Raw genomic sequence first — 15,591 nt, forward strand, 5'->3', positions numbered from 1 at the left:
TTGCCTTTTTAAGTAATACTCCTGTTGAGTCTGATACAGACAGTTCCCAGGTAGGTTTGGAAAAACACTTATCCGATAGTCATTTGTTCACTGATGGAAGGCTGAGTTTCATGCCATAGTCCACTCTTATGCCCACGGACAAGCCACTTTGCTACTCACACCAGCTTCTCCATTTGACATTGGCTCCCTGTCTTCCCCATCTTTCAACAGATAAATTACATCTCCTTCTCCTCAGTCACAAGGAGTTAATACATTAATATTTTGCATGACACTCCTTGTTAAACTATTCTGTCATATAGATAAGTGTTTCTTAGTTAAATTCAATTGAATGTCTACTGTGAATAAAATTTAGATAAGACCAGTGCCTCCTCCCAAATAAGGATTTTTAGATTAGATGGCTCCTGCTTGTCTGCCACTAGGTATGAATTCCTTCGGTTTTTAGTGATACACTACATGGCACAATTGAATGGTTACCATTTGGAAGCACCATTTCTTGGCCAATTTTAACCTTCAGAAGAATTGTTCTTAGGGTAAAGATTTATTTTTAACCATTTTCTTCAAAGAACTTTCTATGTTACTTTCTTCTTTCCAAGAAACGGGTCTATTTTTCTACTAAAAACCTACAGAAGGATTTCTCTTGGCACAAGGCATGCCTAGGGAGCTATTCCAGTAAACCAGCTGTTATTTTTCTTCTGGCTACCAGACAATGCTTCACTTAGATATTATATCTGAGGTCTCATCTGAATTTAGGAAAATGAGACTGCTTGTTTCAGAGATAATCTTCCAGCTGTGCTTGTGCAAGTCTCATTAAGTCCTTGAAAGAGTAAGAGGAGAAGGAGGGTGAGGGAGAAGGGGAGAAAAGAGGAGGCACAATGACAACAAATGAATTTTTAAAAGTATGTCTTAACTACCAGACATAGAACTACAGTGTTTTAATGACATGTCTCACTGAATCCCATGAAAGTTCTGAGATATTTTTTATAGATGTATTTTACAGATGATAAAAACCAAGGCAGAGAGAGTCTAAGTAAATTGCACAATGCCATATAGCTACTAACAATCAAAACAAGATTCAAAGTGAACTCTGTCTGATAATCAGAGCTCTCATCCATGCACTGTGGGAGAACCCACTGGGACACAGTACTCGGGCAATGTGTTACCACGTCTTGTAGCATAGGCCTATCAGTCTGGTAGCATCCGAGCAGCCAGCAGAAACTGTAGTGGATCAAAATCACAACCTACCATCCAATTTATTGGAGGGTCTCCAATAGCCTCAGGAATCAGGCTGGATTTAGGAATGTGAGCCCCCCTTACTCACCAAATCAGCACTTTACAATTCATATGCTATGTACCTTCTATCTACTGCACCAAAGAAGTTCAGTTCTAAATTTCTAATGAAACTATCAGAATTATTAAAGAGAACCTCATGGCTATCAGAAAAAATACCAAAGTCAGTCTGATGCCTGAATTGGCCTTGTTGGCTCATATATCCTCTCTTTTTACAGGGTGAAGAGCAAGTATTTGGCTATTGATTAATGTTACGTTACGATTGTTAGTGAGGCCAAACATTCAGACATTTTTAATTGTCCAAACTCCTGGGCTAATTAATGCAATTTTGAAAGGGATTGGTCAGGACTCATAGTTTATGTTTTTATATAAGTGTTTAGCATAGGTCTTGACAGAGAACATCCCAGTATATTAATTTACTATTCCCAGAGTTACTTATCAAAAGGCTGTACAATATGATGTTTTGCAAAATCAAAGTAGTTTATTATCTTATCATCATTGAATTTTTTTCATTTATGTTTCAATTCACAGGGACATAAGCATATCAGTTACAAAACAACTCTATAATAACTAAATACAAAATAGCTACAAGGCTGTGTAAATATTGTCCACTATGTCTAATATATTACAGAGCTGAGTAACAAGACGATTTTCACAAAACACGCAAATGCTGATTATTCACATTACCTGATAGGAAGTTCCTTGCAGAGTTTTTCCTTGATGAATATGTATGTTGCTACTTAGAAAATCGTCTTCATTTGGATCTAAGAAAAGAGATAACTGTTACATACAGAATATCAGAAATTACAGGATTTAGGAAGTTTAGGTGCAATGTAACACTCATGTTTTTATTTAGTCTGTAAGATATTACATTGGATAGGTCAAAAATATTTTTTTCCTTAAATATATGCTTTTTTTTTTTTTTTTTACAAGAAACAGATCAAAATAAAATAGGAATTTAACAAAATAGGGATGCTGCTGACCATCTGTGTCCCTGAGGAAGTGATAGAAATTCACTGTGACTCCCTTTCTTGGTAATAATAGGATTGTGGACTAGCTACAAAAGCCACTTCTAACTTCAAAATGCTATGACTCCATGCAGTTATCACCTCACCTGTTTCTATTAAACTAAGTTTTCCACCCCTTGCATTTTGAGCTTCATTAGCTTAGGTCTTCTCAACGTGAATTATTTATGCTGAAATTGTTCTATGCATGCTTTAGTAAAAGCTTTGCAATGTAGCATCCATTTGCTTGCAGCTAAATGAAACCTTTTCAAATGTAGCAGCACTTCCCTTTTAGCTCCTGCAAATGGGAGCTTCATTTATTTAAGTCTGAAATACATGGTATGTTAAAAGAGGACAAGACTTTATGGGTCACTTAATCCAAGCCTCTTATTTTACAGATGAGGAAAGTGCGACCCAACATCACCTCGTCACCAGGCCAGTGACGTTTCCTTTCACTTTCACTCCTATTTACTTGCAACCGTTGCTTCAGTTTTCTACTATTCCTCATTCTCATATTCTGCAGTGGAAGCGAGAACAGGGAAGTCCTATCTTCCATGCACAGTGAAAAATAGGTACAGATTTTTCTCCAGATCTCCATCATAGCTATAGTTGAAAGATATGTTAAATTCACAGCTCAGTCTCAAAGTTACTTGCACAAATAACAGTATTTAAAATAAGACTAACCATACAACAGGATTCCAGAAAGTACCTAAATTTTAAAATGAGCTGATTTTGTGATCTGGTTATTTGAATCAAGAATTTATGTCACAGGGTCAGGCTGCTGGTTGCTGAGTTTTTGCAGCTTAGTTTTTAGTTTCTGTATTGAGAAAAAAAAAAATTGCCTCCCTTCTTTTATTCCTTCCCGTCTTGTCTCTTTTAGTCACCTTTTTACAGGAATTTTGAATTACTCCTTCTATAGCCATTCTTCTGGGTATAGAAAAAGAACAGTAAAGTGGCCTCCTGTGTTCTAGAATCTGGAATCAAGCTTAGAAAATAAGATACGAATATGTGCAATGCACTTACATAACAACACAAGGCAGAAAAATGAGTGATTCATACACAATAAGATGGAGAGAGATCACTATGACTCCGAGAACTTGTGGAAGAGACAGGGCCAGAATGGAAGCTTGAAGAATGGATACAGTTTGAAAAGGTGGAAGGAAAGGAAAAGGTGTAAATTTAGCAATGATGCCATGAACCCTGGCCTATTATGCAGCATAAATGGAACATGTTTAATTAAGTGTAGAGATTGAGGCTGGTTAGGCCAGATGGCAATTCTGGATATAGAGTAAGAGGAGGTAGGGCTGGATAGGGGACTGAGGCCCAACTGTAATGGGCCCTGAGTACCAGGTGGAAGAATTTGAGCATAAACCATTAGACCAATGTTGTAAATATAAATGTCTACAGGAATCAAATATATAACTAAATGAAGTTAATTCGATCAAGAAGGCAATGGGAATCCTACAGTGAGCTTAAGATCCAGCTCCCCAGCTACAGGGTAGCCGTGGCTCTGAGCTCTCTCAGTTGAAGTCACCCGAGACTTTGGGTCTTGGACTGGTACTTTCCCTCGTGTTTTTCAAGGGTATACAAACATATGGATTTTCATGTAAAATTTCCTGATTTTTAAAACATCATGTGGCCCCACCAAGCTTTTCTTCTGAATAAATTCAGCTACAGAGGTACCATTTCACAGCCCCTGCTGTAGAAAATGGGGGACCTTTAAGGGTTGGGACTAAATTAGGCAAACTTAAACCTTTGGTGTCTGGTCTTATACATTTTTATTTATTTATGATTCCCAAATATTACCCTCCAAAAAGTGCTTTATAAAGACAGAATCTATTTGGTCCTAAGTAGCAGCAAAGGCGGGAGTTGAATTAGACAATATGTGGGCTGTATTTTCCAAAGTTGGCCACAACCAAGCCTTCCCATTCCATCAAGATATTGAGTCTAATTCTTCTCCTGTTGACTCTGGGGTGATCTTAGTGACTCACTTGCCACAGTAGAGTGCAGTGGAAGTAATATTTTGTGATTTCCAAGGTTAGGTTAAAGAAGCCTTGCATAAGCTGGGGGCAGTGGAGCACCTACATCCCAGCTGCTTGGGAGGCTGAGGCAGAGGATTGCTTGAGTCCGGGAGTTTAAGATCAGCTTGGGCAACAGAGTCAGACCTTGTCTCAAAAAGCAAAAAACAAACAAACAAAATTACAAAACAAGAAACCGTGCAGCTTCTACCTTGGGCTGTTGGGATGTTCATTCCTAGACACTTCTTCCTGTGATGTGTGAAGCTCCCTTGCATGTTGCACACACTTGAAACCCAACCCTGAGGCTGGGAGAAGCTGGAGTGACATGAAAAGGCCACAAGTAGGTTCTTTAGTTGGCTGCCCAGCTGAGCCGAGCCTAACCTAGACTAGTTGTCAGACATGTAAGTGAAGGAGCCTCTATAAGACTCCAGCTACCAGATGTTTAAGTCCTCCCCAGTCATTCAAGTCTTCCCAAATGAAGCCTCAGACATCACATTGCAGACCAGTTCCCCAACTGAATTACTGACCTGCAAATGTATGAGCCTAAAAAGATGTTCTGTTATACTACTAACTATTGGAATGGTTTGTTTGCTGCAATAGATTATCAGAACATTCATGAACTACATCGTAGATTACCAACGTCAATGTGCATAAAAATATGCCATCCAGCATAAAAAATTGAGATTACAACTGCCCTTCAAATACAGAGGCAGCAAAAGGAATAAAAGGGATGTAAAAAAAGTTTTTGTTTCTAATCAGTTTTTAGGTTTTCTAACATAGATACTTCTGACTATACTACTTTTCAAACAGGCAACTATAATCTCAGTAAGAACTCCTCTAAAGAATTAAAGGATCCGAAGATTCATTTGAATAAAACACTAGAAGTCTAAGTGGTCTCATCATTGAATTCAGAAAGCCTCCCTTGGATATATGAGGCATCACACCATGCAGTGGGTACCCTTTCCTCAGGGACTTTATTCCCACCTTGTCAGCGAGCATTTAGAGGTGTGAAGTAGGATTTCCCTCTGGTGTTCCTCATGTAGTCCAGTTTGGCCAAAGTTAAATTACCTGCCCTTGGGAAACATGTTTTTCTAAAATTAAATGTGTGTTTCCTGAAAATTAACCAGAATGGTGAATATAGTTGTGAATTTATACCATCTTTTGCCATCTTAAAATTAAGCTACTTGGCCTCAGGCCAATGAAGAAAAATAATTAATAAGATCTTGAAAAATTAAGCCAAAATATTTATAAGCTTACATTGAAGAGGCTGGACAAATAATGATATTGACCAGAAGTCAGGAGAGAAATTAGGTTTCAAACCAATGGTAATTGAAATGGTGGACTAGAGTAGAAATCCTTAAGAACACCTCTTCTTTCCCTCTGGGTTCCTCCTTTTATAATTAATCTCATCAAAGCCACATGTAAAGAAGATTTATTTTTAAAGTAAGTTTGCAGCAGTATAGGTGAAGTTAATGTTTCTCTTATTACTAACATTGTTTTCTGACTTCGTCTGGTCCCTCACTTCCCTTAGTAATATATACCATTTTTCCCCAGCTTTTTCTTGTAGAATAGTCTGTCACAGTTACACTGATTGATTGAAAAATTTCTGAATCTCCAAATAAGTTTTATTTCCTTTTTATTATTTTTTAAAAGTTGATTTATTTTTATTCTTTGTACTTTCTGGTATAAAATATGAAAATCCTATTCTTGAAATTATCTTTAATTAAATCATAACTTAATCTTAGGTAAACTCCAATTCACAGATTCAAAAGTTTGTTCTTCTCAATTCTTTTTAATAAAGTAAAGTCAAATAAATTTAAATATTTTTAAATGGACTTTAACTTACTAAAATAAATATTACAAATATTCTTCCTATTTATAATGCTGAAAATTTAACAGTTAACCTGAATTATAGATTAATTTCTCCTCACACCTAAGCTATGCCAATTTTTTAGTTGTAAAGTCCTAAGCACTCAATTTATTCTACATTATTTTACAGATGTAGTCTCTTTTAATAGAACAGATGTAGGCTTAGATAAAAATCTCCTTAGAAGAAGGAAATGGACTAGATAAATTAAAAATATTATCCATCTGGAACTCAACTTATTCTGACAAATTTGGCCTTAACCTATATAGTACAGTCATGTTGTTGAGCTATGGATTAATATACCAGACACAAATCTTAGCTAAATATAGCCTGTGGAATCTTTTCATCAGGTCCCAATATTCATTAGGGCTGAAATGCTATTAATATAATGTGTTAATGTCAAAATATCATTTTGAAATTGAAATTGAGGAAAATTGCCTTTTTTTGGCCTTGAATTTTATACGATTTCTTAGGACTTAGTGTCACTCCTACAGTTTATTTCCCTATATATTTTCTTCTATTTTATTGAAGCTATCTTTACAATTTCATCATTAGTATCTAGTAAAATCATGTGGGCTGTGGATGACAACAATGATGCACTTTCCCATCTTCATCTCACTGAACTCCGCAGACTGTCTATCCTCAGGCACAGTAAACTAATCCTAAGTAATTATGCAATTAACAGCTAAAAAGGAGTGTTTAAAATGAGAAAGAAATATTTTAGGTTGATACGTAGGTCACTAATTACTTAGAAATACTCTGAACCTTCCAAATGAAACCACTATACCCATAAAATTAGAGCCTACAACGTGTGGCCTTGAATTTCTCCCTTCAATTTATAATGTTACAGACAGCCTTGGTCTCTGGCCATCAACTCTTCCTAGTATGGCATTAATCTCTAGGAAATGTCCAGTGACTCAACTGCTGCTACTGAAATGTCTGCTGAGGTTCTTGGACACACACACATGCACACGCACTCGCTGAACACACACGGTCACTCAAGACCCTGAGAAATATCAAAGCGGGGAAAAATTCTGTAAAGGCTTGCTTTCTTCCTTCTCTGACAAAGCAACCAGAAGTAACTCACCTAAGGTCAGGATTCTTTGCTGCTTTTTCAGTGTAGCTATAATAGGATTCCCTGCCTTTTATTCCCAAACTAACAAAACAAAACAAAAAACATATATAAGAGAAAGGCAGTTTTAGGAAATAGAATACTTGAAGAAATGTATGGAAAAATTTGTATCTACAGTAATCTTTAACACCATTATACCTTCTTTATCCATAGATCAATATACAATAATCTAAAATACAACAGGTGCTTATAGAAAGATTAATAGATAAACGGAATGGTGGATGACTAGAGAAACTGATAGACGAGTGTTTGATTAACTGACTGAAGGTGTGAATGCATATAGCTGGCATCCATGTGGTAAAGACAGAGTCCAATCCAAACATAATAGAGAGGGAGGTAGAGCAAGGTGGCTGAACAGAACCCTCAGTAATCATCCCTCTCACAGGAATACCAACTTGAATAGCTCTTCACACAAGAGAGGACCTCCGTAAGTAAGTAAAAATCGAGTGAGTGATCACAATACCTTGTTCTAACATCATATCCTTGAAAGAGGTACTAAAAAAGTAGGAAAGGCAGTTTGGGATTGCTGACTCCACCACCCTCCTCTATCCCTGGTAGCATCCTCATGGTGCTGAGAGAGAATCTTTGTGCTTGGGGAAGGGAAAGCCAAGTTATTGTGGGACTTTGCATTGACCTCAGTGCTGTCTCTCACAGTGAAAAGCAACACAGGGCAAAATTTAGTTATCCACTACAGGGGGAGTATATAGACTCGCCCCCAAATTCTGACTAGCCCCTCCAGAGTGGGCTGAAGCACTTTACGGTCCTAAGTAAACTTGAAAGGCAGTCCAGACCACAGGACCTGAAATTCCTGGGCAAGTCCTGGTGCTGTGCTAGGCTCAAAGTCAGTGGAACTGAGGTGCACATGATCCAGTAAGACATCAGCAGGGATGGTCAAAGGAATGCTTTCATCACCCCTTTCCCAATCCCAGGCAACACAGCTTGCAGCCCCAAGAAAGACTCCTTCCTTCTGCATAAAGAGAGGACAAAGGAGAGTAAAAAGGACTTTGTCTTGCAACCATAGAATAGAGCACTAGGCATGCTCCTAAGGTTCCCAATCCATTCTTCACTCCCGGGTGAAATTTCTAGACTCTTGAATCATCAATAGCTAATATAATCAATTTTTTTCTCATTCCAATAACCGTTGGGGGTGAATACCAAGCAGATCAACTTTTGATACTGTTTTTCATCTTTGTAAACTCTTAAGACTTTCTGTTTTATTACTTGTCTTCCCAAAGTTAAGTAATTTTAATTATGAAATCACTTACTATTAATATGTTATTCTACACCTGACTGCTAATTTACTCTCTTGGAAATTTTTAAATTATAAAAAGACCTAATTATATATTCATAATCAAGGTTATTTCTCTTACATTTTTTAAGAAGACCTAAACATAAGTATTAACATATCGATGTTATCTTTAGAGTTTTTTTGTGCTCTAATTTTTATTTTATTTTTTTTTGAGATGGAGTCTCTCTGTCGCCCAGGCTGGAGTGCAGTGGCCGGATCTGAGCTCTCTGCAAGCTCCGCCTCCCGGGTTCAGGCCATTCTCCTGCCTCAGCCTCCCGAGTAGCTGGGACTACAGGCGCCCGCCACCTCTCCCAGCTAGTTTTTTGTATTTTTTTAGTAGAGATGGGGTTTCATTGTGTTCGCGAGGATGGTCTGGATCTCCTGACCTCGTGATCTGCCCATCTCGGCCTCCCAAAGTGCTGGGATTACAGGCTTGAGCCACCGCGCCCGGCCTAATTTTTAATATATTTTCAAATTCTTTTGTACATTAAAACTTTCACTTTTCTTTTCAATTGCTTATTTGCTTCAGCAGGCAACTTAACTAGATCCCACTTCCTTTCTGTACGTGTCTATGTGATGTTTATACACATATGTATATGTATACATGTATATATTAATAGTTTATAATAATGCATATTCTATTCTTATTTGGTTTTCCTTTTTAAGTAGACCACAATATTCCACTTATTTTCATGGTGAAAGATGTAAATTTTTCTTACCTGCTCTTTAAACTACTTTGGGCAAATGCAAAGTCAGCTGAACTAAATTTAGCAATTACCTTTTAGCTGACAGGGCCTTCTGAGGTGGGAATCATTCTTATGCTTGCTGTGTTCCTGCCAGATTTTGTCATTCACAGTTTTTCCTTCTAAAATGAAGCAGATAATTAGTTAGAATTCACAGTAACATTTGTCCAGTAAGTATAAAACATTTGAAATCAAAACAAGTTCAGCACGGGGGTTGTAACTTGGTAAGTGATATCTTAAGAGAGCTCTAGTTCTAGGGAGTTCTAGTTCCTCATGGACAACTGCAGGTATCCTGTGGGCTACCCACTTGTTCCCATGAACTACATAGGCACCTCACCATTATGATAGAATGCTGTTGCTCTAATGTCTCTTGACAGCTTATGATTGCATTATTCTTTGTAGTAGTTTTCTTGAATTCATAACCAATTATTATCATTATTACTTTTTTGAGACAGGGTCGTACTCTGTTGCCCAGGTTGGAGTACAGTGGTGTGATCATAGCTCATTGCGGCCTCAAATTCCTGGGCCATAGCTATCCTCCTGCCTCAATTTCCCAAGTAGCTGAAACTATAGGCATGTGCCACCATGATAGGCACATTTTTTTTTTTTTTTTTTTTTTTGTAGAAACAGGGTCATAATCAATTGTTTTTATGCATCCTTAAAAGGTTAAAGTATCCTTACCCTCAAGATTCCACATCATTTCTAACAAACTAATTGTGTAGAAAGAACATTGAGCTGTGATGGTTTCAAGAAACTCTAAGATCCTTGAATGGAAGGTCAATGATTTGCTCAACTTTGTCCTCCCAACATCTAAAGCAGGGTCTGGACATGTGAAGAAATGAATTGCACCAAATGGAAAATTGGAGTCCCTTCTAAATTACTTACTTCAGATAAATCATTCTACATGTTCTATCATACATGGATAAAACAAATGTTAAATAATGCCACCTAATGCGTAGTGTGAAGGTGAAGACAAACTCAGCATGCTGTGTTGTTTCCAAAGTCACTATTTGCTCATATGTTTTGATCGTAGAAAAGGCAGTTGATCATCAAGAATCGTGTTAGGATAGAAATATTGGTTGTATTGTATGTACATGCTGAATAGACTGAGAATGGATCTAGATGAAAAAGAAAATTTTGCTTTACTTCCTTTTATTTAAGACTATGCGCTCTTCAAATCAGGGCTGATATGCAAAATATTTAACAGTGAGTGACTGCAGGACTGTGATAGGATCCAGCACCTGTAGATGTTACTGCTGGGAGAATGGAAACCTGATTAAAATGCAGATATCCTTCAAAGTTGTACCCATTGTGGGGTATCACCTTAGTCAGAATGAGCTTTTCAGATCCTACCAGAAAATTGGTTTTTTAAAAAGAAGGAAATGGGTATTAGCACCCGACTCCTCTGCTGGGAAGAAGGAAAGGGAAAAGGGTACCCACAAGTTTGGCACACTACATTAAAAAAAATTATTGAGGCCCAGTGTGGTGGCTCACGCCCGTAATCCCAGCACTTTGGGAGGTTGTGGTGGGCAGATCATGAGATCAAGAGATGGAGACCATCCTGGCAAACATGGTGAAACTCCATCTCTACTAAAAATACAAAAACTACTGGGTGTGATGACACGCACCTGTAGTCCCAGCTACTCTGGGGGCTGAGGCAGGAGAATCACTTGAACCCAGGAGGCAGAGGTGGCAGTGAGCCCAGATCGTACCACTGCACTCCAGCCTGGCAACAGAGCAAGACTCCGTCTTAAAAATAAATAAATAAATAAAATTATTGACTGGATAACCCAGATGTTTCACCATTGTGAATGTTTTATAATTACTGACTCCCTATTTGCTGTAAAGTAAAAAGAGAGATAATCTATTAACTTTCTAAAAGTAATGAATAGAAATCAATGTTACTTTAGAATTAAAATACAAACCAAACTGATTGCATGTGTTATTACTATGAATGCTATCACAAAAATTAAAGAGAAGATTTGGTGTGTGAAAAGTTGTAGAAGAGACTTTTATAATAAAACCACTTTCTGCTGATTTTTTATTGTCTCATAGATTCACAGATCTAAAAAGATCTCTAACAAGTCACCTTGGCCATGCAGCAGCCAAGCTACACATGGAGAGCTGGAAGATAATCAGCCAATGAACTACCAAAGAGGATTATTCTGTTTAAATATAACAGGAAATTATTGCAAATAAATCAATGAGTTCTTTGTCATAGCCATTTAAAGTTAGAATGAAGCCACTTTTAAAAAATGTTCTTCTGTGTAATTCAAAGACAACTCAATTTGACTCTCATTAATCAGTTTTGTTGCTTTATGGCAGGAGCAGGAGAAAAGAACTTTTGGGGAGACAGAATACATCATTTACACTTATAACCTTGGGAATCACTAACCAAATATTTTATTTTCAGACATAAATCTCCGGAATAACCTGGAAGAATAAAAGAAACAATATTTAAGTCTAGATTTAATAAATAGCATCTTAATCAAACAGAAATTAGAATGTGTGCAACACTTTGGGAGCAGAAATGAATTCTACCTCTAACTAAGGTCTACCTATGATCTTGAATCTTCCTAACCCTAGGTGGCAAATTACAGTAAATACAAGTATAATTTGAGTCTATAAATTTCTATGCTATATGGAGAAACTGATATTCATAAAACCTGAACAAAATGGTAAGTCATTTTACATGGAAGTATCTCAGGATAACCAAATAGTTATGGGGGGAAAGTGCTTTTCCAAATAATTATGTTAATAAATACAGAAAGAATAATGTAAATTTAATATAACCATTATGCAATCTCTAATAAAATAACAGATATGGAAAATAATCACCAATTACCAATAAAGCCTAACTGAAAGGCTGATGGGCAACTTTATGCCGAATGGCTCCACCTGATACCATCTGAACCCACTGAGCAATATCACTGTCATAAAAATATGATCGTGCTAATCAATTCATGTGTGTGGGTGAAAACACACATATCTCATAACTGACATTGTTATAGCTTAAGTGTTTTTTGACTATTGATATTCTTCATTGTTATTAAATTAAAACCGAGATTACCCTTTTTTCAAGCTCAAAATTGTGAGTAAAAACATGCATAGATAAGATTTCCTTTTTCTTAATTTTTTTTCCTTTTAATTTTTTAATGCAAAATGGTTAGGACATCTCTTGGCACATAGCAAGCATTCCAAACAAATAAGCTATTTATAATATTGTAAAGTGAGGTAGGTAAATAACAGCAAGACTAGACATATAGCTTACAATACAACAAAAGAGAAAGTATGCAGTCACTCAAGACCAACTTTTAAATATACATATAAATATATATATTTGGACCTTTTCATACTTTATATATATTTGAATCTTATCACACTTTGAGATTTAACTAAAAGTTTACAGGAAACGTAGAGTAGAGAAAAACATGCTTAAAAAATACAAGGATTCAATCAGCAAAATTCAAAAATCTGGGAAATTCTTCAGGACACAGACTCCAGTTTCTTCAACGAATAAATGAAAAGACACAAATGAAGAGACATGAACTGAATCCAGCTGAGCTTTTTGGATCCTGATTTAAACAAACCAACTCTGAAAAAGCATTCGAGTCTGTCAGAAATAGTTTAATATTGACTGTATATTTGGCAATATAATGTCATTTGTCTTGTTTTGTTCTAGTGCAGTAATGGTATTGTGATTATGCTTTTCAAAAAATAATTCTTATTTTTTTAATAATATACACTGAAGCATGAAATTATGTGTCTGGCACCTGCTTTATTAATACATAAACAGTGGGGATGCAGTTGGGGGAGTAGAATGGGTACTAATAAAATTGACTATAGGTTGATCCTTGTTTAAGTTTGGTGATAGGAGTTTATCATTAACTCTTCCTCTATGTATGATTGAAAATTTCCATAATAAAATGTTTTGAAACAGAAACAGAGGATAGGATTATGCTGACTGGACTGTGCTGATCAGTTCATGGGTGAGGGTAAACACACACACATCTCATCACTCACTGTTACAGCTTAAGAGTTTTCCACTATTCATATACTTGATAGTCATGTGCTCACTTAGGCAGCACAGATACATATTCTTGACCGTCATTAAATTAAAACGAAGGTTACCCTTTTTAAGTCCAAAATTGTAAGCAAAAACATGCATATATAAGGTTTCCTTTTTCTTAATCTTTTGTTTGTTTTTAATTTTTTAATGCAAAATGCTTAGGACATCTCTTGGTATGTAGCAAGAATTCCAAACAAATAAATCTGTTTATGATACTGTAAAGTGAGGTAGGTGTATAACAACATGAGACATCATTTCCATCAGGAGAGTGGTGGGCAAAAAAAAAACAAACAAAAAAAAAAAAACAAAACTAAGGAACTCAATGGAGACTTCAATTTTATTTTAATTGCTTGGAATCTGAGGCCCACCTTAACTGATCTGGTTTATGTTAGAAAAATTGTAAATTGGTCAGCATCAGACACTTTCCCTTTAATTAATTCCTCCTGTCATCTGTGTTTTGGTAGCCTATATTCTGTGGAATCATCAATCATAAGCCAACAGCTACTATTTTGTTTAAGTACGTGCCTTGGAATTAGTGAATTTCTTATTCATGGTCAGAATAAACAGCCTCACATACATGGCGATAAGACTGAGAAAGGTCCTGCCAAAGCCCCTTCTTTACTCCACCTCATGCTTAAAATGCCAGTGTTGTGGTTTAAATAGTTAATTGTAGCTAAAATACAACTACGCCACCCTGACAGGTCCTTAAGCTGTTAATCACCCAATTACCTACTTACTATGGACGTGTTTTATATTTTTAACTAGGAGAAAGCTTTGAGCGGGGGGGGGGGGGGAAAAGGAAAGAATATGAAGAAGCACAGAGTGCCCGGGTGAGAATAGAGTAAGAACTTTTGAGAAAAAGGACACCCAGAGAGAACGTCACATAATTCACAATTTGGCTTCAGACCAATCCAGGGTGCAAGGAAGCCCCTCGGCAAGCAATCTGAAAGTTTCCCCATAAACCGGCTTCCTGCCCCTGTGTATTCCTGCTTATCAATGAAAATCCCATTACCTTATGCAACATGTGTATGTCATGTCCTCTGGCAGCTGGATGTGCTGAACGTAAAGCCAGACTGACCTAAATAACCTGAGACTCTTTGCAAACACATTTTTATGTGGATTAGAAAAATACTTCGGAAGATTCACAGGTCACTGATAGAAATATGTTTTTATGTATGCTCCCACTTTAATCTAGGCCTGGTTCAGACACGTTTCTTCTGAAAATTTAATTTTCACATCCCTGTCTACTGAAATGTCACAACATAGCTTTCCCATGCATCAGCATAAACAGAGAAATGGTAGCAAAGCAATCCACATCTAGATTTGTACTTGACAGCTGCAAAAAAAAAAAAAAAAAAAAAAAAAAAAAAAAAAAAAAAAAAAAAAAAAGTACTTTGGCACGAAGTCCACTAAAAATTCACATTCAACATTACAGAACTAAGGGAACATGAAGTTTACAAAGTAAATTTGACTTACTTTCTCTTTTTTGGTTTTGCATTCTCCAAATTAGAAATCCCCTGTAAAATAAAATAAAATAAAATAAAATAAAATAAAATAAAATAAAATAAAATAAAATAAAATAAATAATATAATATAAGACGAAACTGTACCAAGAGATCCGAAAGAGAATTCATTCATTTTCTAGTAGAATCCAAATGCAGTTCATTTTGCCTCTTCCCTAGTAAAAAGACTGATATGTTCCTCGTTGCATTTTAGTAATGTGTCACAGAAGTTTGGCTCAAATTTTAACTTTTTTTCATTTTGTCTTTGTAACTTTGAGAAAGATAGGATGTTTCCTTTATTAACTAGGGCTTGTACCTTATTTTAAGCTATTGCCAGTTTAAAAAAGCCCTTGCCAGTTTAAAAAAACAACAACAGGTCTTTTAAATTAAAACACCCAATTAAATCCTCATTATCTAAACCTTCTGTCCCTCCATCAATCCACCAAAACCAAGGAGAGAGATACATACCACAGTGTGTTAGTTGTATCATAGAGTGCCTTCAGTTGAGAAAGATGGAAAGTAGCCTATCACAATACCCTGAGGGTGTTGAAATGTATCTGTGATTCATCTGACCTTTTTCTTCAGACCGAGTGACAGTTGTGTAAAATCCCTTACACTTTGGGGAAAGAATTTATCACATTTTTCACCATCCTTGAAAGAGCTTAAACTGCCCTAGGCACC

The 15,591-nt window shown here is 36.4% G+C and overlaps 1 protein-coding gene across 1 annotated transcript in view; it reads right to left on the bottom strand.

The window, feature by feature from the left end:
- LOC104660128 (putative uncharacterized protein ENSP00000383407) overlaps window positions 1-15,390 on the bottom strand; it is a 38,158-nt gene extending 22,768 nt beyond the window's left edge. The window contains exons 1-6 of the mRNA XM_030915315.1: window positions 15,379-15,390; window positions 15,019-15,086; window positions 14,885-14,925; window positions 11,735-11,772; window positions 9,375-9,461; window positions 1,975-2,051 (exon numbers count right to left, since the gene is read on the bottom strand). Coding sequence (XP_030771175.1) covers window positions 1,975-2,051; window positions 9,375-9,461; window positions 11,735-11,772; window positions 14,885-14,925; window positions 15,019-15,042 — 267 coding nt within the window. The 5' untranslated portion in view covers window positions 15,043-15,086; window positions 15,379-15,390. The remainder of the gene's footprint in view (window positions 1-1,974; window positions 2,052-9,374; window positions 9,462-11,734; window positions 11,773-14,884; window positions 14,926-15,018; window positions 15,087-15,378) is intronic.
- Between the last annotated feature and the right edge of the window lie 201 nt (window positions 15,391-15,591).

Source organism: Rhinopithecus roxellana, chromosome 13 (genome assembly GCF_007565055.1).
Source record: "Rhinopithecus roxellana isolate Shanxi Qingling chromosome 13, ASM756505v1, whole genome shotgun sequence".
Classification (NCBI taxonomy): domain Eukaryota; kingdom Metazoa; phylum Chordata; class Mammalia; order Primates; family Cercopithecidae; genus Rhinopithecus; species Rhinopithecus roxellana.